Source organism: Streptopelia decaocto (genome assembly GCF_964273445.1).
Source record: "Streptopelia decaocto genome assembly, chromosome: 2".
Lineage (NCBI taxonomy): Eukaryota > Metazoa > Chordata > Aves > Columbiformes > Columbidae > Streptopelia > Streptopelia decaocto.
In genome coordinates, this window is record NC_138655.1 from 114741401 (window position 1) to 114766632 (window position 25232).

The 25232-nt window shown below is 41.1% G+C and overlaps 1 protein-coding gene across 3 annotated transcripts in view; it reads right to left on the bottom strand.

Annotated features, from left to right (window-relative positions):
* Positions 1–25232, bottom strand: part of BMPER (BMP binding endothelial regulator) — a 149530-nt gene that overhangs the window by 110155 nt on the left and 14143 nt on the right. For all 3 annotated transcript variants that reach the window (XM_082046621.1, XM_082046622.1, XM_082046623.1), the window contains 2 exons: positions 11689–11788; positions 498–580 (listed from right to left, as the gene is read on the bottom strand). In XM_082046621.1, the coding sequence (XP_081902747.1) occupies positions 498–580; positions 11689–11788 (183 nt within the window). The remainder of the gene's footprint in view (positions 1–497; positions 581–11688; positions 11789–25232) is intronic.

Sequence of the window (25232 nt, forward strand, 5' to 3'; positions counted from 1 at the left end):
AAATGTTAACGTTGCAGATAAGCAAGCTACCCAAAATGCCACTGTGTCAACAGGACAGAAGCTCAGGAAAAGATTTGATTGTGTGTTTCTATTAAAGAACATCCCAGGTAAAATCCATGGACACATACACATGAAAGTGTGCAATTACTAAAATAATAATTTGTATTTCACAAAAGGTTTAGCACAGTAAAAAAAGAGGGGGGGAGGGGTGGATTTCTTTCAATGTCAAAACAGCAGGAAATGGCACAGCTGCATACCTCTCCTTCCGTAATGTTTGGGTATTACGGTACTTAGGTCACATACAACCTGTCCTTCTGAGTGTTTGGTTATAGCTGGCCATATCCAAGTAGATTTAAATGACTTTAAATGCAAAGTCCATATTGTGCTTTGGGTATAAAATATTTCAGCTTACTTGGATTGGATTGGATAAAAAAAGGCTCAGAACTTCATGGGAAAAGCCTGCAACTCAATTAGCATGATGCTGATGATATCCTTACCTGGCACTGGTATGTAACACAGGGATTGCTAGGGAGGTGCCATTTCATAGAGCTGTTGTACGTATTTCCTCCGAAACTGCAATCTAGGAGAGACAGAAGCGTCAATCTGGCTGAATACAATGATCCCGTGGAAGGCTACTGCTGAGGATCACAGAGCACCATCCTCAAGGTGCCCCATCCTGTACCCTGGGTTAACAGAAGAGGTAGAGCTGAGAGTTGGGGCTGATGAGAGGGATCATGCCTTGGGAGGGCTTACAGCAACACCTCCCAGATGTCTTCTCCTGGTCCATGACCGGACAAGCTCTTTACAAACTACAGCCATGCAAGACCAACCAAAATCAGTGACAATTTACCTAAAAATGGAGGTTGGTGGCTATTTTGCTGTCCATTCAGGAGCTGTTCAGCCACCCGTGCACTGGAGAGGGGAGAGGGAGGAGAGAGGGTAAGAGAAGAGCTGGAAACTCTCATCATCCAGCCTGGCTGTTCTATCCTCATCCATTAATCAAAACCCTCAGGAGAGCTCTTCAGCCAACACAGATCACAGATGCACTGACATCAGCAGAGCTACTGCTCCTTTACACCTTTTCACCTTCATAACAGAAGGGCTTAACGTCCACATAAACTAAAAGCCATGAGGCCCTTCTGTGTGGGTGGTGAATCTCTCAGTGGGGACATTTTGGAGTCCCACAGGGTTTGGCTTTATATGTCTTTGTGTGTTATATGACAACGTTGTTAACAGCGAATAGGTTGTTTTGCCCATACACAGGATCAGTATGCATTTTTTTTACGCATAATGAAGCTTCCTTAAGGTGTTTTGAAAAAAAAAAAAATGAAAACATTAATTTTCATGTTTCTGATTACATGATCCTACTCGTGTCCCTTCCCACTCTTCCAATGTTTTCTGGTACTTTACAAAAGAAAAAACAAAAAAGGTTAACAAAGAAAATAATAAAATAGCTCACCAGAAAAGTAAACTTGAAAATGTATACTAATTGCAAATAAAATATTTGTTTTAAAAGAGTTAGTTTATTAACACAGAATTATTTCAATTCAAAATTACTGCCCTGGAGAGCTGAAAAGTTTCTGAAAAAACAAACAAACAAACAGAAGTATGCCATTTTCTGCAGGAAAAAATGCCTTTTTTTCCATATACTGCTCTAAGGGTTTTTTCCCAGTCTATTTTATTCAAAATGAGCTTGATCAAAGAGCCCATGAAACCAACGGGAGACTTGCCAGAGACTTTGAAACACAACATAGAGTCACCAAGTACAAAACCACAATCAATCAAATGATGGCCACGGCACCATTCTCTTTCTACACCCTACCTCAGCAGCTATTCTAAGTCATTCTATGCTATGTAGTGCACTTTGTCCCAAACTGCTTTGAGCTACGTTTTATGCCCTTCTGAAAGTAAAGGTAAGTTATCAGCCCTACACCAGTAAATCTTTGAGCTCACTGTATAAGAAAACGAGGGTCACAGCTCTGAACTGCCAAGGAACTTGAAATACCCAGAAAAACATTTTGCATTCAACCCCAAATTTAAATGAAACCTGATATACAGAGATCATTTCCAAATGTATTAACTGCCTCCCGTTAAGATCTTAAACAACAGAAGACTTGTACTTCAGGATTTGCAGTACTCAGACATTTTTCCAGGCTCAGTACAGAGCAACATAGGAGAAATTTGCTGACGCTGTGGCCATTTCACTTAACTAAGCTGAAACAGGTACATTTTCAAAAGAATTGATCAGTAGTCTGAGACCTGGCTGTGATAATTTAATCTTTGATAAATATTGAAAGGTAAAAAGTTTTAATCTGAATCTCACTTTTTCAAAGTAGCCAAGTCCCTATGAAGCTTTCTTGAATAATAAAAAAAATGTTCAGAGTCTCAGCGCATTAATAAAGTTCTGTGTGAGCTCTTATGCATGCAAGGCAACATGTCAAAAGAGGAACATGAAGCCCTATACTCCTCTTAAGCATTTTGAAGTTGCATTCTGAAAAACACCAAGCTGACTTTGTAGCACAGTCTCACTTAGTGCCCACTGGAAATTCTGACAAATAGCAGAGCCTGTTCAATGCATTTTGGTGTTCTCAGGTTGCAGAAACCCAGGCCATACTGGTCCCGGTTTGAGAAGGAGTTTACACATGTGCTTGACTCTCAAGATGGAACAAGCTGTGTTGTTAAATACCTTTGCATGTTTATTACTGGATGGGTCTGGTGTCTTCAACACCATGTAGAATCAAGGGCCAGGTTGGAAAGTACTACTGACTGCAAAATGCTTTGCATATTTGCTCACCAATTATGCTCTTTGATTTGAAGTGTTCTCTCTGTAAGAAAGATAGTGACCCTGGGCTAATCTGCATGTACAGATGTGCATAATAAACTGAAATTTTCAGTTCAAGGATTAGTCTGGTTGAGAAGGCAGGAAGGTGGTATATCTGTGCAGTCACACTGTTCTTGCTTGAAGTGCATATCCAAGCTATGCTACAAAATCCTCTGCCTCGCTGTGCCAGCTGTTTTCCCTGTGGAAAGCAGCAAGGGGGAAGCCAAACCCCACCTGCCCATAAGCCACTTCTGTCATTGATACATGGTGCTGGCAGCACCAGGGCATGGTACACCAGAAGTAGCTCTGGCAGGGAGAGCTTGTAGGCAGCAAAGGCAAAATCTAGAAATGGAAACCAGGATGGAGAAGCCTGCAGAAGCACTGGAGATACTAAGACCATTCCCGCGCTTTGGCACAGGCCAGCGGGTTGAATAAGGGAGTCGGAGCAGCATCATGCGAGCACCAGCGTGAGGCACAGTGGGAGCTGGATTTCAGCAGATGCTCAGCTGAAGAAAACACACAAACACCATGGAGAGTCAGCCAGTAACACAGCCAGGCTTGGTGAGAGCTGCCTGAGGGTCAGGCAAACTGAAGACAGAGCAAGAAAGGAAATGTTTTACAATATCCAGGTAAGATTTTAACCTGTCCCTAACCAGAGATGTGCCCTGATACTCTGCCCTTTGTACGTCTCAGAGTTACACCCTCCACTCACTCTTCAAAAGGAAAAAGAAACAAAGCCCACATACCTCACTTTCAACATACATATCTCTCAGCAGACACTTGCAAACATACACGCAGAATTTCCTAGCCCACCTATTCATAGAACGGAAGCTCATGAGCCTCAGCTAAATTCAGGTGAGTTGAAATCCACTGTTTTCATGCATGAACTCAGTTGAGCTATTCTAGCTCATCCATGGTGAAAGGTTCATCATACTTGACTTGGAAAGTAGAGGTCGCTGAATAGCTCATGACCAAAAGCATCAGCAAAGTCCCTGATGCCAATTTCTACAACCAAGTATAGTGGAACATACTTCAAGTTCCTAACAGCCATTTTAATTCCCTTTGGAAATATTATTAACTTGCTGTCTCCATCTGCCATGTGAAAGGTAGAACAGGAGAAAAGAATAAATCAAGAAAGATCAGAGCTTAGCACGATCACTGAAATGCCATCCTCACTTCTGCCTGAATACATACTTTAAACAAAACTTTAAAAGAAAGGGCTACACAGAGCAGGTTTTCAAGAGGAGAACATGAAAAGCCTGAGAATGTTCTAAGTAGTACATCAAAAGTAACAGATTTGACATTAATAGGTAAGTTAGATCCCGTGACATATACCCCATAAGGAAAACGTTTAGGATTCAACATAGAGGAGGAAGTTCAATATCAGCAGTCTACATCAATTTTAATAGAGCTAAGGTGATACGTATCAGTCAAGGAGTATGTCCTATTTTTTTTTTTTTTCAGTCTTTCCTGCTTCTTTCTTTAAGAATAGCTAGTGTTTTATTAATGTAAAATATTAACTTTTGGTTAGTTGTAGGTTTTGTTCCTACTACCTACTTCAACCCAATAGTTCAGATAAGTCCTGGATAAATATGCAAGCTGAAAGTTGCTTATCTGAATCAAACCAAACCACTGTATACTTTGAAGTTGGTCAGTTGTTGTATATGCAATGGAAACTACTGATTACCTTCTAGTTCCCTCATAAAGGCAAAATGATCCTCTAGACTTCACAAATTCCTGCACAAAAAAATGACGATATAATAGTTAAGTCACTTCTAATTTACTAATGTAGCTATTTTTTTTTTCAATATTGTGCATGCCTTACTTGAGCACCTTAGTTTTAAACATAATAAACCAATCTTTGGCTGACTTCGTTTGAAAGAGATCAAATTAATTCCAAAACAAGCATCCTCACATGGAATTGGACTGGAATAACAAAAGAAGCAAAGTATAGCAGATTTTGTTATTGGCATGTGGACAAGTTGACGATCAGGAAGCCATTTGTCTTTCCAAATGCAGTAACATTGTTAAATGACCTTCTTTTTTTTCCTTCCCCAGACAGTCCAGCACAGAGCAATATCATGAAGATAGAGAAATTGACTGTATGAGACAGTTCAGTAGTGCTAAAGCTCAGCCAGGGTCCTGAGGAGTTCATTAAAAACAAGCCTTTATTACTCAATTTGACATTGCCTAATAAGATTCCAGAAGAGACTTTTGCTTATTTTAGGCTAATGAGAATTTTATAGACAAGTCATTTCCTTATTCTCCCAAGAGAAAGTGATAAATTGGTGCACAATAGACTGGCTCCCCATCCCTCATTTCTTCAGCATCTTTCTTCTCTTATTAAGTCTTTTTCTTGCTTTCCCTCCACTTTCTATTTAAAAAAAAAAAAAAAGAGAAAAGAAGTAACCTCTCTATTGGCATGGAAAATAAACATTAGGAAAAAGAAAACAGCCAGAAGACATGTTTTATTTAGTGTTTGACAAATTAATCCTCAGGGAGGTATCTAGGCATGCTAACACTAAATACCAGTTCTAGCCAAAAAAAAAAAGAAAAAAAATCAAAAAAGTCCCACCACAACACCAAACAAAAAAACCCCAGCAATAATTTGCACATTCTGCAGTATATCCCTGGCATGAAATCTGTTGACCAAAATAGGAGAATCATGAATCACACACATACACCTATTAGAAAATATATTTTCACCTCTTAATGATGGTAAAGCCATTGACAGCTACCAGAAAACTGAACTTCCTATTGGGTAGCCCTGGTCTTCATTTGTCAACACAGAAGCATGAAAATATAAACAAAATCTCCCAAGTTTATTGTCTAACTCTAAACAGTGAAAATCCAACCCTTTCCTCTGTAACTGAGTGCAATCAAATACTTTTGCAGCTGAGACAATGCAATTAAAATACCCAAGGGATGCAGGGCACAGGGGCCGTAAAAAGGGCGTACGACAGAGTGGAGCAAAGTGGCCATGAGGGTGAGCGGTGCAGGACTGTGCGGTTCACAGGCATGTGATGCAACACAGCTCACAATTGCTGAACAAACAGTGGCAGAAATAGACATCAAGTCCTCCCTGTGCTTTGGTTTTGCCCACTGCACCCCACTAGAACTCGATTTCACCTTTCCAAATGTCTTGTGTTTCACCAATATATTTAAGGGGTGAAAGTCACTCTGCAGGATCCATAAGAATCTCATGATCCAAAATGCCACTTAGTTAGAGCTGCTGCTGATTTCTGAGCTGATACTTGATGTGTTTGCCAAGCCTGGCAGCTGGAGAACTGTGACCTCTCATGGCTGCGAGGAGCATCATGAATAATGCTGCTTGGTGAAACAATTATTTGCCATTTATACCTGACTGCCTCATGCCAGCAAAATAATTCATGATCAGTACAACTTACCGCTTCAAAGTCAGATGGTACCAGAAATTCTTATTCCAGTGTTAACTGTATTAAAATGTTTACTGTGTTGTTCCAGATAAACGCATGAATGTTGTGTAAAGCCTCCATCCTGATCTTGAATTTCCCTTCGCTTTGCTGCACTGGACACAATGCCCACACACAAGGTACAAGAGCATCCATGTATGGCCACAGTGGTTTTATGCCATTTTCTAACACAAAAGTCCTGAAAAGCTTCTCTCTGATTGTAAAAGGTAGGGTAACTGATGTTTGGCAGCCCTAGTATTTATGACAAGACAGTTCATAAAAGTTCCTGAAGTAAATGAAGAATTGTAGTAATCAAGATATCAAGAAAATCTGAAATTTGAAGTACTACTGAATCCTATAATATACAGCAGATAGTCAAGGGATATGAAACGTATGTGCTAAGACCTTTGTAGAGAGAGTTAAAAGAAGCAGTAGAGAGATAGAGACCTTTTCTTAGACATACCAGAAGTAACCAAAGCAGACACCATGATGATACTGGATGATACTTTCCTTAGTGGCTGTATGTGACTGATTCAAAATCCCATCCTCTTCTGAAAATACAAAGCTAGAAACTGAATGAACATTGAGATGAACCTGTACCTCTATCCTCAAGAAACTGAGGCAGAGCACAGTACCAAGAGACTGAGAGGCAGTGAGAAGGCTGAAAGAAAAGTTAAACTTGATTATGTCCCCAAACAATCTCTTTCCATAACCAGTCTCTCTCAGATACCAAGACTAGATTATTCAGATGAGAGTGGAAAAGATTTTAGTAGGAAAATATATTATTATCTTCCCAGCCCATTACACCTCCATCCATGTACTGGGTTGCACTCTGGTCTCTGAAAGCTTGCCTCAGGACATGCAAGGATGGGCTGCAAGTTATAGTGCCCCACTGGGGCCCCACACAAAGACCTCCCTCCCCTCTCTTTTACAGCAGGGCACCAAACTGGTATCAGATATCTCATGCTAGGGGTGTCCACAGGCAAACAAAGTGCCAAAGGTATGCATGGCTCCTGCAGAGTGTTAGTAAAGTAGCCAGAACACTGATAAACTCATAACCTCCCTCTAATTTCCTTTGCAAGCCAGCTCTAATAGTTGAAATTGGCTGCAATTCTCAACCATAACATCTGATATCCTTTCCAAGAAATACACAATTAACTGGGATAGCTTTGGATATTCAATATTCAGAGGAACTAGTGCTGCTGTTGCCTGAGCTGTGATTCCATTCTCTGGTAGACTCCAGAACAATGGAGCACAGCATGTGTGTTAACCTCTAAGATCATTAATTAATAATAATAATAATTAAAAAAAAACAACCTACAGTAACTCTCAAAAGTTAACAAAGGCAGAAAGAGCAAATTTGCACACAGGAAGTGAAAGAAACTTCAGAACAACAAGTTGTATCTGTTTGAACAAATACCCACCAATTTTATGCTTGCACATCCATGGAAGATTCATATTCTTAGAATAAAATAGTAGAATATGCTACACAATTTTAGAAATGCAAACTTATGCAGCCCTAAGACAGTAATACCACTTCTTTAGAGAGCAAATAACTTACTAGAGGTTTAGAGAGCTCTATATCCAAGTGACAGGTCTCCATCCAACTAAGTAAGAAAATGCTGCCAACTCTGTTTCTATAATGTCAGTGATCTCACATGTTTTCATTAAGCATATTAAATAAAATGAGAGATGAAAAGCGGCCTATTTATCCCATGCTAAAGTAATAAGAGGGATTAATTTTTTAATATTTTCAAAATGAAAAGCATGCTAGAGGTATATAGTATGTTTTATAAACTACAGTAAGTGTTTCTCAAAAGAATAATCTCACTGAAAGTTGTCACTATTATACTTAGTTGCTTGTGGCAAGGAGCCATAATCGTGGGCCTACATTTCTTTGTTCCACATTTTGCACAAACACACATTAAAAGAGAGTCTTGCCTCACCAACTTTACTGTCTGAGGTCCTATGAACCTGAAGTCAAGAACAGTGTTAAAACACATTGTTAGCCTGGAGGATTAAAATCTTAAGTAAAGCCAAATCTCTTAATATCTTAGGGATAACATGTTGTTTCCACCACAATGAATTTTCTGATTGCAAAAGCTATACTTGCTGCTGTTTCTTATTTTTTTGTTTATTAGGAAAAAGGAAGAAAGTGCTAGAAATTATCTAAATAGCATGCAAATACCCAAATGTAAGCAAGGGAATTATGCTCAGCACACAACCACTTGCAGGAAAAATTATCTGCCAACAATTCAGTTTCTCCTGGATGAAAAGCTCTACACACAGGAGTTCAGCTGGATGCACTGTTGCAGAAATATAGTATTTCTTCCTTTCAGACTACTGCCTTGCTCTCAGAGGTGCTGAGCCTACATACCCAGTCCTCATGCACTCCACATAACAGAGTAAAATATCCTGGCAGCAATGTCACAAATGACTCATGAGTGGTGGTTTCCTTCCTACACGAGCCAATTCTTGAAATAAACCCTTTGGTCTTGATGTTATCCTCCTGATGCTGTACTTAAATGACAGCAACCATTCATTCATTCATTTCTTCACAAGGCAGGAAGACGTGAAGCTGTCAAAGAGAGCTGGCAATAGCCCGTAAGGCCTGATTAAGGTTTTCTGCACTTTGGGAATGAATCCAAGAAAAAAGCCATCAGGTTCTGATGTCTTTTCTTCGTAACATTTAGATGAAATGCAATCAGTAAAATAAAAAAAAAAAAATTTTAAATCCCTGTTTCCCTTTTCCTGCTTGCATTCCTTACGGGCCCTCTGGCAGCCTGACAAAATAGCAACTGAGAACAAGTGCTGCAGGGCCAAGTCCTGGCTGCAGCTGAACTCCATGCAGGGAGTGCCGGGGAGCTGCCGGGGCACCAAAGGGAGTAACTGAGGTTCTCTGCAGCCAGGCTGCCATTTGCGCGCTTGGTTCCCCAAATACTCCCCATAGGACACTCATTTTGGGTTTTGCACAGAGCAGAGCAGGTGTTTCAGCAATGTTCAGTGTGGCAAGAGAACAAGCAGAAGAACAATCCTTGCAAACCCCAGGCATAGATGTGGCTCCATCATCCTTTCGATGGCACCTGAACAACCTGGTGACAATCTGTGGCATTTGGACTGCTATAGTTATACAAGTGTATATTTAGCTTTACCTTGCAGAAAGAGCAGAAAAACTTATTCAGAAATTTCTCATTTACTTTGAAAATCAAGCCTTCAAGAGCCTTAAAAAAAAAAAAAAAAAAATCTGAACTTTAAAGCTCTTCTTGCATCCTAAGCACATAGGAACTGGCATCTTGGATCAGACCAAATGCCCTTCTAGCCCAAACTTGGTTTTCCCTTTTGAGAGCTACTGAGGGCTGAACTGATCCTGCTACAGAAGTATCTTTTATGACACTGAGAAACACTTGTTAATAGGTAATTGTCAACTCAGAGCCCAGAATGATGTTTGTATAGTTAGGACTGTTTTGTCCTGTGTACCTGTTTATTCTCATCTACATTAACTTCCTTTGCCATTTCGTCATCAGTTGTTCAGTGTCCCAAGAACCTTCTGCAACTCCTAGCAGGCAGCTCTCCTCCTTTACTACACTATAGAGAGGCCAGGTCTGCAGTAGCAAGTTTTGTGTCACTCTCCACCCCTTTTCTAGATTATTTTTGAGAACTTTGACAAGTTGAGATCTTTGCAAGGATCTGCTGGTAACCTTTTTCCTTAATGAAAAATAACCATTAATTGTCACCACCTATTAGTTATTCATTGATGAGAAGAGTTTCTCTACAAATTGCTTAGTTTCTTTAGAAGCTTTTGGTGAGGGATCTTGTCGGGTGCCTATTAGAAATCCTGGAAGACAACATCAGTTGGATCCCTCTGCCCACATACTTATAATAAATTCTAATTACTAGTATTTTTATAAGACATAAGTCTTCTTCCTTATATTTCAATTATCCACGTGCCTCCTAATTCTATTTTTGACCAGTTTCTGTTAATTTTCTGTTAGAGATGTCAAGCATATCAAACTGCAGATGCCAGGCTCAAGCCTATTAATAACATTCTATAGGAACTCGCCCCAATTCAAGATCGACAGAATAGAGTCTGAATTAAAATTTTTGTCTAATGATAGTCCATACACATTAATATCTGTATTCTTATCTTTGAAACATTAATCTTCTTTAGAGTAGATTCATTTTGTATGCATATGTGTGTATATAAAATTTTCATGCAATTGACCAACCATGTTATCAGAATGGAGAATTGGCTTCCAACTTAATCAAACCAATATTTAGGAATCTTGCTATAAAGCTGACACAAAACACAATCTGACAAAAGAAATAACTTACGCTTATGTAAAACTTGTAACTACTAATTCTTACTGTTTTAGTAATGCTTTAATTTCTCTTTTTTCCCCTGTTCATTTCCTTTTCTATTAAGTGTCAGGTTTTTAGACAAATCCTAGGTTTGGGGTTTGCCAAACTTATTGCAAAGTTGCATTACAGAAGCAAATCATGAGCACAGCAGCTAACACACTTCTGCAACCATCCGGAAAAAACACATATCCATCATATGTCTCTTCCTTCTGAATTTCAGCGTAATCTGTTTTCCTGCATTTTTATTTCCTCTGGGAAGGCAATAAACGCTTGCATTTCCCAAAAATGTATCCTACACTATCTGCCTCTCAGAGCTACTCTATCACCACTTGGGAATTGAACAACGGGGAAAAAATAAAGCTGTCTAAATCTGGCATTCTCTCATCTCATCTCCATCTCACAACAATTAGTGTTTTAGGGCATCTTACTTCCTGCAGCATTATAAAGAAAGATTAGTTTTCAATTTCATCTACTTGCACATTATTCATATGGATAAGTATGGTAGTTACATGCTATACATGCTTACACAAGTAATTTATTAATTTTTTAGATCTGATAATTAGGTCATTCGAAAGAGCTTGTAAGATACACTGTCAGTCAACAAATAAATGTACTATGTTCAGATTGTCACTCATTTTGGCTTTAATAAAAATGTCCACAGTATTATTTTTTCAATAAGAAATAGTAAAATGAATACAATTTAATTGGATTGTTTCTATTATGAGGAGAAATAAAAATAGACTAATTGATTTTGACTTAAAATATTTCTGACAGATAAAGTTAGAACAAGAAATATCTCTCAAAAGACTGACAACGTAACAATGAAATACAACAAAAATGTATTTCTAAAGGATTGTCATTGTGCAAGAACTAATAATTACAGGATGAATATGTGAATTTATGCATCTCCATCAGCTTTGGAAACATATTGATTTTAATTGTGGTTACTGCCCTTTTCAAGCCTTTGGTGACAGCCAGGTCCCAGATGGGAAGCTCCCAACTTGTCCTATCTCTGACAACACAGATGTGAACTGGTGACATTTTTAGAAGAGGGAAACAAGAGGAAAGGAACCGCACCTTTGCAACGCTCACAGCATGCTCCTCTCTGCTTAATTACGAGAGCACAGTCCTTGGAGAGCATCGGACACTTCTCTCTCTTGCATGTCACTTCCTTATTCTGGAAGAAAAAAAAAAAAAAAAAGAAAAAAAAAAAAAAGAAAGACAAAAGCTATTGCTTAGTTCCTTTAAAACTCAGAATATAAAAAGTGAGGATAGCAATTTGCCCTCTCACTCAGGAGAGGTCCTTGTGATTCAAACACCTTTTTCTCCTTGAAGGAACGCAGTAGAAGACAGTCTCTAAATTATCCAGGAATTCAAGTAATTCAAGTGGTGTTTAAACTCCACTTAGACAGTAATTCATAACCACTACCTGTCATAGTACAGCAAACGTGCTCCACTGCAGAAATCCACTCTACTTAAATGAACAACTAGCTACATGACGCTCTTGTTAAAACATCCTCAGAGTCTTGAGGTGCTGCCCCACGAATTGCACAGCTCAGGAATTGTTTCTCACGGTGACAAAAGGACAGAGGGCTGAGGAAGAGGTGGCACCCTCAGAGAGAACAAAACTCTGCCACTGCTGAAAGTAATTTTTAGCTGGCTGTGCTACCTAGCTACCCAGATGGTCTTCAAAAGAGCCTGCATTATACTATACTAGAAAAGATACTACTGTAATTCATCTTTCTCCCCAAAATGCTGAAAATGATGAAACAACAGAATCATAGGCAGAATCACTGTATATTATAGTGTCGTCTTTCTATGGCAAAAAGCCAGCTCCCAAAGAGCATGTTGACCACATTAAGGAATGTCAATAAGGATGTGCAAAAGCAGACCAAGGAAATATTCCATTTATAGCCTGGCTTGCCTCTGTGGTGTCAACCCTTCTGGTTATCCCTGCCTTAAAATGAGGGCAGAAAACAAATACTTTGAGGGTTTCTTTCAGTGAAATTTCGCTGCTTGAAATTCCTGACTGAAAGTAGCCCTCTGAAGCGACCTCCACCTATAATTAGTACCTCAGTTCATTAAGTGATACAGGTGGCCATTTACTACAGGCAAGCACCCATCTCACCCAACCTTATGACTTAATTAGAGACCAAAAAAAATCAAAGGGCTAGAAAAATGTAAATCATAAAATGAAAGGAAAAGAAACTGCTTTCCTGTCTTTCTCTTTCGGTCCCTGTGGCCTTATTCAAGGTGCCTGTGAAGGATAACACGTAGCTTTTATTACACTCCAGCTCTTTGTCTGAAATAGGAGGTTTATTTTCTTAAAAGTCACTGCCTGATCTGATGGGAGCTATAAAGGCACTTCAATCTTATCAGTGTAAATGAGGAATCTCTCTCACCAAGCCAGTGTGAAATCAGCAAATGAGAATCAGGCCCTAAAGCGCAGCTGCAGCAGCACAAACAACTACTGTAAAAAGCCAGGTCACTGCTACGTGCTGGCTGCTCTGCATCACTCCCCCATTTCAGACCAAACATAGATGCAATTTAACTAGCGAGTTAAGCTGAATTTATTATGGCAGGTCTGTAGCTCTGGACTGGTACGAAGCAGCCACGGCACAGCAGTGCAGCTGGCCCAACAAGTAATTTTTAGAGCGCAGGGTGAAATCCTGATTGTCGTTATGTGAACATAGTGCCCCCTGACTTTGCCTCCTTAAAGCCTGTTGAAGTGCAACCGAATCAAGTTCACCAAATCAGCTACAAACACTCTGGATGTTGAAGGGTTCTGCTATGATCTAATTATCTCTAATGAAGTTTGCTCAAGGAAAGATTTAATAAGCCTAGCAGCCCTGTTATCTTTATCTGTGCAAAAATCTTCTGCATGGTGAAAGCAGGTTTGAAGAAAAGGCAAAATCCAGTTTAGAGTAGGCTCCTTTGGAGAACATTATTTACTCAGCTGCAGCATGCATCATGGACCTCATGAAGATGCATGGTGCCCTTCTGGGTCAACCCAAATGGATTGGACCCATGTCAAGGGGTCCGGCGGGCAGCTACACATCAGACTCCCTCTTCAAAGGAAGAAATTGCAGATGGCAGCAACAAGAAGTAAAAATCCTGGGGCAAATGTCTCATGTAGCTCAGCTTCCCAGGCAACTTCTTGCCCTCTCCCCTGGCTGCCTCCCTCAGGTACATCCTGACGTGGTTGTTCCTTGTTTGCAATACAAAAAAGTCCCTAAAAATCCTCAGGATGCATCTGACACACATATTTCAAACAGGAACTACTTGCTGGTTACCATTCCTAACTAAAAACCTCCTGTTTGTCCCACCTTAATTAAATCAGGAATCTTCTCTGCCGATGACAAGTTTGGTACCGTTGAGCCAACCCACAGCAGAAGCCAAATTTGGATTTCACTCTCCTTCCCTCATCACCAGCATTGCTGGTGGCTCAACCCTGAACTCAGGACTTTTATTACAGATGAGGATGGAACTGGAATAAGAAAGCAAAACTGAGTGGGGCCGTATAGCCTAGTGGCTGGGAGCTTTCCTGAAAGGGAGGATTTTGGACTTCACGTCCTGTTGTCAAGGGCGATTTTAAATTAAGAGCTGTTCCACATAAAGCACTTTAGTGGCCCACAGTGCAGCGACAGGAACTGAATCAACCTCCCTCCTTGGAAGGCATCTTAAGCAGCAGGCTACAGATTCATATTTCCTTTATCCCAGTAGACCTTGAATGTCTTGCTGCTCAGTGGCCCAGCTTCAGCAGAAGAGGGGCTTGTTCCTTGTGCTCCTAAAAGCCACTGATCTTGACAGCAAGGATGCTTGTGGGGTACCTGGAAGAGGAATCTTTGAACTGCCTCTGGACATGGAGGGCGCTGAACCTGGATCACCATCTCAAAGGTGACAGCATGGTACTAACAGGTGGGCAGAAGGTGCCACACTCACCCCCCTCCTTTTTTCTTTTTCTAAATAAAAGAACAAGCTCAGCTGTGTCCCTTGGAGAAGCAGCTGCATCCTCCTGTCTTCAGGGACAGGCCTGTGTATCCCAGATGAACAGCAAATTTTGTCACAACAAGAAGGGTGGCTAACCCCTACTCAAGGTGGGATTTGTAAAGCTGTTATTCCTTCTCTCAAGCTGGTATTACAGGCAAGCCCTGCGTGGGTCTGAAACCGGCTGTTTTGGATGCCACCCCAAGGTGCCTAAACTCCCTGACAGTGGGGCTGGTCTGCTCTTCCAGGCTGTGAGCTACAGCACCTCTCAGGGCTGCAGCCCCTACTGCTGCTGAACCAATATACATTAGAACCACAATTGCAACATACTACCCCATCAAAGTCTTCAGATCAAAATCCTTCTTGCTTCTTCTAGGACCGTATTTAATTCTGAAATTCTTTCTGAGAAATCATCTCCTTCTGTCTCAGTGCTGCATCTTGGGGAAAATTAGGCCAGCAGATGTAGAGGGAAGGGTTAATGTACCATGCTGATCAACCACAGGACAGCACCAGATAGAACACGGCTGGTAAATCATTGTTTAGTCTGTTGCAGTCGGGCATTATCCAGTGCAGATCTCCTAGGCCCATTGGGTGTAAAAGTACGAAGATAAAACAAAGAGCAATTGTCACTAGGAACTTTCTTTTTTTTTTTTCTTTCTTTCCTTCATGCTGTCATCCAAAACACTGCTTGAATGTGTACTGTCCATCTGTTTATTTCAATTCTGCTGCCTCTTTCCCTTCCAATTCACAAGGGCAAGCAGAGGGTGAGAGTAAATGGACTTTAGCATCAAATCCTTTCCTTACAAATATGTCCCCTCCCACCCTCAATAATCACAACATTTCATTACTTGTCCCAACCATACATTTAAAAAGTCGATAAGTAGCTGCATGCAGGAGAGCTGTATTACCAAACCTCCATCTATGTTGTCAACAGCGTTTCTGGAGTTGTTGAAAGCTCTCAGATACTTTGATTTTTGTTGTTCTTAAGAGAACACTTCTTAGACGGCAACATTCAGAAGCCAACAGTTATGGGAGGGTAGGGGATTTTTTTTCCTTTTGTTTACAGGCCATGCACTCTGGCACCGAGAAGTGCAAAAGAGACACATGGCTCATAAATACATAAACCATTTGCTAAATCAGAAACCTGGGAGTCAGTCAAAATCCATAATAGGGTCCCGAGATTCATAATAAATAACTTTTAATTATAGTTCTGCACAATAGTTATTTTAAACAGATGGTTTATAGATTCACATCTGGGATTTTTTTTGTTGTTGTTAATTTAGTGCTCAGGCACACACACAGAAAGGGAGAGAACCTCAGCTAAGGTTTTTATTGGTGTTAGAAAAATACATTTCTTTTACAAAGAGGCCAGGCCGATTCAGAACAATGCTGCTACAGCTGACGCAACTTCCCAGTCAGCGCTCAGTCAGCAAAGGGTTTGCACAGGAATCCCAGGCTCCCTCAGAAAGGAAAATTTAGGAAAGTGCTAGAGGATCACCCTGGACTTCTCTCTCACACTCATCAAATCTCACTGCTGGAGAACTCGCGTTTTAATGTGTTAGGGGAAAGATTAGAAAGTTTTGTTGGGTGCCCACATTTCTCCTCTCTCCCACGCTTTGCCAGTGGGAAGCAAAGTTTTCTTTAACTTGGCATGCAAAGGCGACGTCACATTCCTACACAGGAGAGATACACTAACCAGGCCTAATACCAGTGTTACTGCTTCATGTTACCTTTACTACAACCTCCTCTCAACGCAATTTGTTCACCTTCTACATACACCTCATATTTTTACCTTCCATCAAAGAACTCCACACAAAATAGCCCTTTCTGGTGACAAAATTTATCAAACTAACAGCCTTAAAACTCATGTGGTACAGTTAAATAAAATGCCAACATGAAAAGAAAAAAAAAAAAAGAAAAAAAAAAAAACAATAAAAAGAAATCTGAATATTTGGCAGAGGTCTGGGAGAGGACGTGTGCCAAACCACAGCTTGGAAGCTGCAGCCAACTTTCTACAAGGTTCCCTACTGGGCTCCTGACGGCAGCCACTGGGAGGATGGCTCTTTTCAACATGGATTTGGCTTAGAAAAGGAATAAAAACAACAATAACAACAACAACCACCACCAACCAGGAGTCCACTTAATTTCTTCAGGACTGTGCCAAGGAGCACCTCCATCAGTATCCCAAGCCCACTGTTGTGCTGTCACAACTGGTGGCTGAAGATCTTGCAGTAGTGGGTTCTCAGGGAACTAAATTTCCACTGTGAAAGTCTGTTTTTTCCTTTTGTTTTATTTTTCTTTTTTATATGTTGAAAATGCTTTTAGGAGGCTTACACTGCATTTCTGATATCCTGAGATTATTAACTATTTATACCAAATAGGAAAAATATTTCTTAAACTTTCATTTAACCAAAAAAGGCTGTGGAGAGAAAAAATAATAAAAGCAGCAGTGACAGATTAGGTAGAAATATGAACTACCATTAATGGCTAATCCTGAAAACATGCTTTTTTTACCATTATTCATCACAAGCCCACTAGTAACTCTGATAGGACTCCTCACCAAGTAGTTCAGAGTGTCCTTAAATTTCTGCCAGGAGATGCTTGTGGGATCATCCACCAAAAAAACAAAAATTTTCAAACAATGGTAAAAATTATCCCTGGGGAATCTGGGGTGCAGCTTTCAAACATGCACGTATGACCTTGGGAAAAGAAAAAGCCATTTAAAATTAATGAAGCAAGTGCACTCAAAGTCACTTTGGCAACATCTCTACTGCAAGGCGTAGGGCAAGCTCAAACAAACACAAGTCAGGGCACACCGCGTGCCATGACCCACATGTTCTCTGGCCGTGCTGCTGGCTCTCTGCCAGATGTTGCATGTGGCCAGAGCATCCTTTCCAGTGTGCACAGAGCCACGCTCAGTCCACGCAGGCCACAGGAGCAAAGGTTTGGGCCAGCGCTGGCCACAGGCTTTGTCCCTCAGCAAAGCTTGGGAGCACCAGGCTGCCAGGAGTGTGCCTGCACCTATGCTTACGTGCACACAACCCCAATGTTGGGCCAACTTAAACTTGAAGACAGGCTCAAACACGTGTGTAACTCATGGTCTAGATAAATCCTGAGGCGCTTTCTGAAAATAGTACCCTTGCTCCTTTGGCACTCCTGCCTGGAACTCGCTGTCTTGGGTCCAATTTACAACCTTCCCTTTAATTGGCAGAGTTGATGCAAGCAAGCAATCTCTGCTATTACTGTGGGACTGTGTCTGCCATGAGCATTTCTCTGCTTGAGCAAGAGCTGCACAGTTTGGCCTCAGGGAGGAGACACCACTCCCCAAGGGAAGATGTCTGCATACATTTTGAACCTCTGTGAAGGGAGATGAGAAAAAGATCTCATCTCCTTTGTTCCTCTTCAATTATCTGTTTGGCTTTTTTTCTTGCAAAAACAAATTTTGTGGGTAAAATAACAAAAATGGTTTAGCATACTAGGTATGTTTTTAAATTCGAGGTGGAAAAAATATTTTTCTATGAAACAGTCTGTTCTCTGCAAAATGACTCAGTTCTCTCTGTTTACCCACATAAACCTATGAACACCAAGGTATATGCTTTACCCCACAGAGAGAAAAGTCCTATTATTTTAAGTGTGTCTTCAGTTTCACAGGAGTGAAGCCAAACATATGCTTCAGTACTTTCAGCATTAGGTCCTTGCCTGTGGCACAACATGACCACGATTTCAGCATGAATTGCATTAGATGTAAATGATAGTATTTCATCAGGAACAAAATATGCCAGTCCAGTCCACAGAGCTTCTTTTTGCTTTTTTGAGCAGAACACACAGTAGTCTCTGATTTATCCCCTCATCCCTGTAATCTCCTTAGCTTATCTGGCCTCTCTGAGGGCGCACAGGGAGGAGGCTGCAGCTCTCTCTGTGGTGATGCTCAGCCAGCATCCACCACTCCCTTCATAATTTGAGCTCTTTCCGCTCTCTAGGAAAGGTGATTAAAACAAAGGCCCAGCTGAAAGATGACACCGAATTTCACTGCAAACGGGCAATCTCCACCGCTGTAAGGAAGGCATGGGTATATGCAAGTCATTCAGGACACATCACCCACAACCCCTTATGAACTGAACAGGGTTTTTTTTCCACTGTGTTTAATGATGTTCACCAGCATGCGGAAAGTGACCTCGGTGGCCTGTTGCAATCCCAGTGCTCCCTGACAGCAGTTTGGTGCACGACTACACGGTGAAAAGAAAGTGCTTTCTTCCTCTTACATTTGTTTGCATTAACGCAACTGCTGAGGCTGCAGCTGGGATCAGGGTCCCATTACACCAGACATCACGTAAACACATCATAGGACAACATCCCTCCTCCAGTGAGCTTATCGACAAAGACACAGCCAGATGAAGTGACCATAACTGCATATTAAGTCAGTGAAAAAGCCAGAGCAAGATCCAGACTGCCACCTCAACCTCCACTTTGGATAAGAGTCCTTCAGCTGTAAAATTAAAGGCAAAACTCTTTACCTGTCAACAGAATAGCACGACAGTCTTCTAGCAGTAAGAGACAGGGTTTTCACAGGTTCCCAGCAGCTTATACTGTAGTCTGAAAAACTACATGTAGTAATCCAGGAGCCAGGTTTCAGAGAAGGGGTATGCACTGGGGTTCTTGTGGGAGACCACACGTTTGCATTTCATGAGATGCATGCATTTAAAATTCACAGCTTTTCCACGAAATTTAAATGTGTTTCTAAACAAAAAAAATTTTTTTTTCTATTTTATCAATAAAGAATTCACATTAATTATCAGTCATCTAAATTTGACACCAGTACCTAAAAAAACAGTAGACACAGGCAATACCCATCAATTTGAAGGTCAGGGTGCAAACCTGTGCCCATGCTGTTGCAAAACATTACAGCTCACTAACCCAGCTCTATGAGCTTACAGGCTACCCCTTGCTGGATGTTCCCAGTCACTCAGATCAGCCAACAAAACTTTTTGGATGACCACTACCCAACTCATTTTGAGCTAAATGAGTCATCTTGAAAGTGTGGTCCAGCCTAGCCTGCTTTACCCTGGCTGAAGCTGATGGGGCAGAATTCGTTCTCCCAGAGAAGGGACAGGCAGCTGAAGGCCATAAAATCTTACACTCCCTTAGCTGGATCCAGAGGCCATCAACACACAGCTGGAGTCAACAGATGTGGAAGAACATCACTGCTCTGTTGCATTAGGTCCTGGAGCATGCTGCTCTGCTGACACCCCCTTAAGTGCCATGGGATGGCTTAGAGAAGGAGTTTGCTCATAGCATCCCTGAGCCAAACTGGTCTGAAAACGCTCTAAGTAAATCCTAACCCAAAAAATAGTTGAAGGTGGTACTGACAAATCATCAAGCTGATTTCATAGAAAGTAAAGCAGACTGTGCCAAAGGTTTAAAATAAATGATAAAGGATTTTAATTCAACAAATTTTATATCAAGTCATGGTGTCATGCTCTGTACCATCTCAAAAATTAACTTGGTCCCATCAAAATAATGTCCTAACAATGCTCTGCTTTTGTTTCTTAACTACTGTCATCCTAGATGTATAGACTGCATTCAGCTTATTTTCCAGCAGACATTGCCAATGAGAGAAAAACAAAACCATGAATACAACAAAAGTGCGTAAAAATCTGAGTCCATCAGTTGAGAATTCCTATTTTTGGATGAGATAACTATATCTCCTATTATAGACTGAATACCAACTGATAGTAATTTTTCTGATGTGAATTAAAACTTCATTTGACATTTAAAAGCCATGCATTGCCTGATTTTTTTAAATAAATATAATTTAATCACATTATGATGAGCTAAATCTACAAATACATTATTCAAACAATAGTTACCTGTCATTGCATCTTTATTGCCTTCTGTCTGATGTCTGCTTACTCGACTTACACCGGAGATACAGGCAGTGGCAAATGCTCTACTTTTGGGCTTGAGCCTGCTCTAAAAACTTTGAACAAAGCAGCCCTTGAGGCCAGGTATTTCTTAAAGAGTTTAAAAAGCCCAATGGGCCTCCTAACTTACTCTGCAACAAGTAATATCCCATGAAGAAACTCACTTCTGTACAATACAAAAACAGGGCTAGATTAAAGAAAAAGGAAGAAAAAAAAGCAAGGTCCCCTGCTGCTCTGTCTGGCCAGAATCATGTCTTTTACTGCCCATATCCTCTAAAGAAACGATGCTCTCATGATATATTACCCTAATACATCACCAAGTGACAGTTTTCTCATGATACTGTATCCACAAAGATGTGATGCATGCCAGAAGCACCAACAGGAGATCTCAGTTGGGGGAGGAAAGGGGAAGGGGCTTTTATTTTCTTCCAAATTTTTAATCTACAAGTTGGTTTTCTAATGTTATTTTGTCAGGAAAATCCCTGTCAATCCTAGCTTCATAATCCAGAGGAGTGCTAGAGGTGTTGCAGTAGTAGCACAACTTTTAAGCTAGAAAGCACACACCAAAAAACCCCAAACAAAACTAAAAAAACCACTCTTAATTTAATTGAAGCGAGTTTTGAAGTAGGACCAAAACGCTTCAGGAACAACAACCAAATAAAAAGAGTAGCCCAAAAGAAAGCAACAAGAGTCTGTTTTCCGTTATAAAATTATTTAGGCAAGAGGTCTCCAGACACTGCTCTTTTAATGAACTTGCAAGTAAACTCAGCACTGACCCCACATTTGTTTTCTTATGTGATCTTGCCTGTGTTACACAGTGGTATTAGTAAAAAAGAGGAGGTTATTCATGGAGGTCTGCAGAGAGAAGGGGAGCCACCAGCTTGTCAGTTTGTCTGGAGATGAGTAGGAAGGGACAAGGACCAAGAGCATCTCAACCAGGACTTCTTGAAGGGGCAAGATCTTTTGGGGTCCTTTAGTGATGCCTTCAACTCACAGGGGCTCACTCCTTTCTGCTGCAACTGCTCCGTGCTAGTAACATCTCAGAGGGGCAAGCATGAATCACAGAATCACACAGAATCACAGAATGTCAGGGATTGGAAGGCACCTCAAAAGATCATCTAGTCCAATCCCCCTGCCAGAGCAGGAACTTAGATGAGGTTACACAGGAAGGCGTCCAGGCGGGTTTTGAATGTCTCCAGAGAAGGAGACTCCACAACCCCCCTGGGCAGCCTGTTCCAGTGCTCTGTCACCCTCACTGAGAAGTTTCTTCTCAAATTTAAGTGGAAACTCTTGTGTTCCAGTTTGTACCCGTTGCTCCTTGTCCTATCGTTGGTTGTCACTGAGAAGAGGCTGGCTCCATCCTCGTGACATTCACCCTTTATATATTTATAAACATGAATGAGATGACCCCTCAGTCTCTTCTCCAAGCTAAAGAGACCCAGCTCCCTCAGCCTTTCCTCATAAGGGAGATGCTCCACTCCCTTCATCATCTTCATTGCCCTGTGCTGGACTCTCTCCAGCAGTTCCCTGTCCTTCTGGAACTGAGGGGCCCATACTAATCCTAACTCATGGACAGCTGGTCACAGCAGTTACCTTCAAGTGGGCTTCATCCAGTTGGTGCTGGCAAGAGAAGGCCCAAGGCCACAGGAGTATGTAGTCAGAAAAACCTAGCCTGCAGTGATGTTTTATTTAACACGTCACATTTCTGTGTGTTTGTACTTCATATCTACTCAAAGTTCTGATGGATACAAAGCTTCCATCAGATGCAAAGAAGGAGGGTGGAATGAGCTTTCCTTTGTTGTGATCAACAGCATTGCTAAATTAAGCTAGACTCTGACTTTCAAAACGTCAGCGAGTGCTGTAGCTACTAGGAGAAAAAGTGTATTTTGACTTGTGACCTAAGCAAAAGCCACTGAGAGGAAACTAAAAGCCAAAGCTGTCAAAGTCGCTTTCACAGGCCTTGAGCTGACTTTGACTATATTTTGTGGCCTGGCCCTTGCTGCTTTTGGGTGAGATGTAGCAGCCCTCACTGACAGCAGTGATCACTTAGCCATGTGACAGTACCATTGCAGTCAATGAAACCACCCACACGAATTCAGAGGTTTGAGCTGAGCTCTTCAGCACAGGCACATGCACAATGCCCTATGTACTGGGTAGACCCAGTTAATTAAACAGTTATTTTTAAATGCTGCTCTGGAATGAAGTTTGCTGTCCAAAATAAGAAACTAACATTGCAAAACCACTTTCTGCTTGAAAAATCTAGTGGTTAAAACATGTTTTGCATAATAGTAGCCCTACAGGGACAGTTCTCACTTCTGAAAAGCAAATTCCCTTCTTTTTGTTTTGCACATGTACAAACAAACTGATTCTGGTATGTCCAAAGCTTGCAATTCTCAGCTATAATAATACATTGGATAGAAGACATACAAGCAGATTTTTCCTCAGCCTGTCTTCCCTTCACTCCTTCCCTTCCTCTGCCCCACTTGCACTGCTGGAAGTAAAAAAAATACTTGTTTCTGACAAGTAAATGGACCTGACATTAGAGCAAAACTAGAAGGTGAACGGGGTATGCACAAGCCATTTGTCATCTTGACAAAGTGATTTTCAGTCACCAGTGGGACACTTTAAAGACATCTGAATGGTCGGCGTTGACCACCAGCATTTCTTACAGCTTATAAAGGGACCTATGGGAACAAGAACACAGCCTGCTTTTGGAAGTGACTCCTGATGTGGTACCTCTCGATAGATGTAAAGGCAGTGTGATATATCAGGTGCCATTAAGATCTTTGCTAGCAGGTTATATTTACATAAGTATGGAGCGCAGATAGCATCTTATTAACCCAATCAATGAGATTCAAATGTCAGGAAAGGGATTATGCCTGGTTGGAAGTCCACAGCACTGGTGAGGCAGCCAGAGATGATTTCATTGTGTGGGACAGCACTGTTCTCTTTGAAGAGCAAGAACTCAAGCAGTAATGCTACTGGCTGGGCAGCTTGGGGGAAAACACAGGGGAGATGGAAAGATGGTCTGAAAGCCAAAGGTTTCACACCTTTAGCATAAGAAGGGTTCTTTATGATGAGAGACTCAAGTGCCGTGTAAAAAATGAGAACCTGGGGCTGAACTGAAAAAAACTAAAATCTATCTACCTGAGGTCTTAGAAACTTAATTTTTAATTAACTGTACCTTCCTCTGCAATAAGAGCAGTCTCACATTGCCAAGTCACAGCCCAGTCTGGCTTGGAAAAGGAACGACATTTCATCCAGTCTGTCACACTGCTGTGTTCTACACAGGCAATTGAAACATACTTCTCTAGCCTAGAGAAGAGCAGGAAATTTCCTAACCAAGATGAGCTCACTAATTTCTGCATCAATGCCTCTTGATATACTTTACAATAAACTGCTTTTCTCCCACTGCCTCCAACTACTAAGCTGTATGACATAAGAGGAGATGCGTCCTGCCCACCAGGCCAGAGAAGGAACCCTTAAGGGCATAGCATGAGCTACCTGACCCCAAAACAGAAAGAGGGGCTTAGGGTATGGCCTCATACTCAGCAGCTCCTGTCAGCTCTCTGCTCAGCATGTCAGCTGTAAGAAATCCCTGTTCTGATTTGTCTTCTCAATAGAGGAGACGAGACAGTTAAGCACGGGCTGCTTGGGCCAACAGCCCAACCTAAGCACTACTCAGTGGGTTAACCTAAATTCTTTGATGGTAATGGTACCTTATGGCCGCACAAGTTGTCCACCAACACGCAATAATAATATTAGGTCTCCAGAAGATGCTTAAAAATCCTTTTACGCCTCTGGTTCCAGAGTCATACATAGTCACATCCATGTCTTTTCAACTAAAGCTTCGTCTCAGCAGCAGTTTTTGTGCTGTCTGGTACATGAGACATAATGCTCAGTGAACAGGCTGGAGCTGCCTACTCACCTCTCCAGATGGCTGCCTTCCAGCAAACCTCCCTTTTGTTGTAGGTGATTTGCTTTCTTTTTCCCTTTTTGGCTCCCACCTTTGTATGCTTCCATATGTGGACTGGTTTAATCATGCCAAGAAACCTGATGACACTAGAGATATTGATCTTATACTAAAATTATTATACACAGTTTTGGGCACCAAATACATACACTTTGTGTAACAACAAGTACATAAAACCACTCAAATTTCTTACTATCATGGCCTAGAGTTCTAGATATTTTTTTAAGTTTCCACTTCAGATCGATTTTTGGGTCAAGTAGTTTTTGCTTTAGGATTGGAAACCTTGCAAAGTTAAATCAGATACATACGGACATTTTTCCAGTAGCTATAAAAATTGCATGCTGCTTCTGTTTCCTTCACATTTTCATGATAAGCAAGCTCTGGTTTGGTATCAGTGCACTATGCTGCATCTTAAATGTCCACATCAGCAAGTTTCTCCAGCAATGCTTAATGCATATAGATCAGACAAACTATGCCTCAAGCATAGTCTGTTCAAAAGGTTTCTTACACAACCACACCATCAACATTTTAATGTATAATGACTTTAATTGTCCAGCATTTTTTATCCACTGCTTTTACAAACAACCCATCCACCACTCCTTGGTTTACAGGCTAAAAAGCTTGCATACTTTGCACTCTGCCTGCCAGCATAATTTTATTCATTTATTTTAATCAAAAGCATTTGCCAGATTGAATCACCAATCCACCTAACACAGTTAACCGCGCCAGCTCTCCCCAGA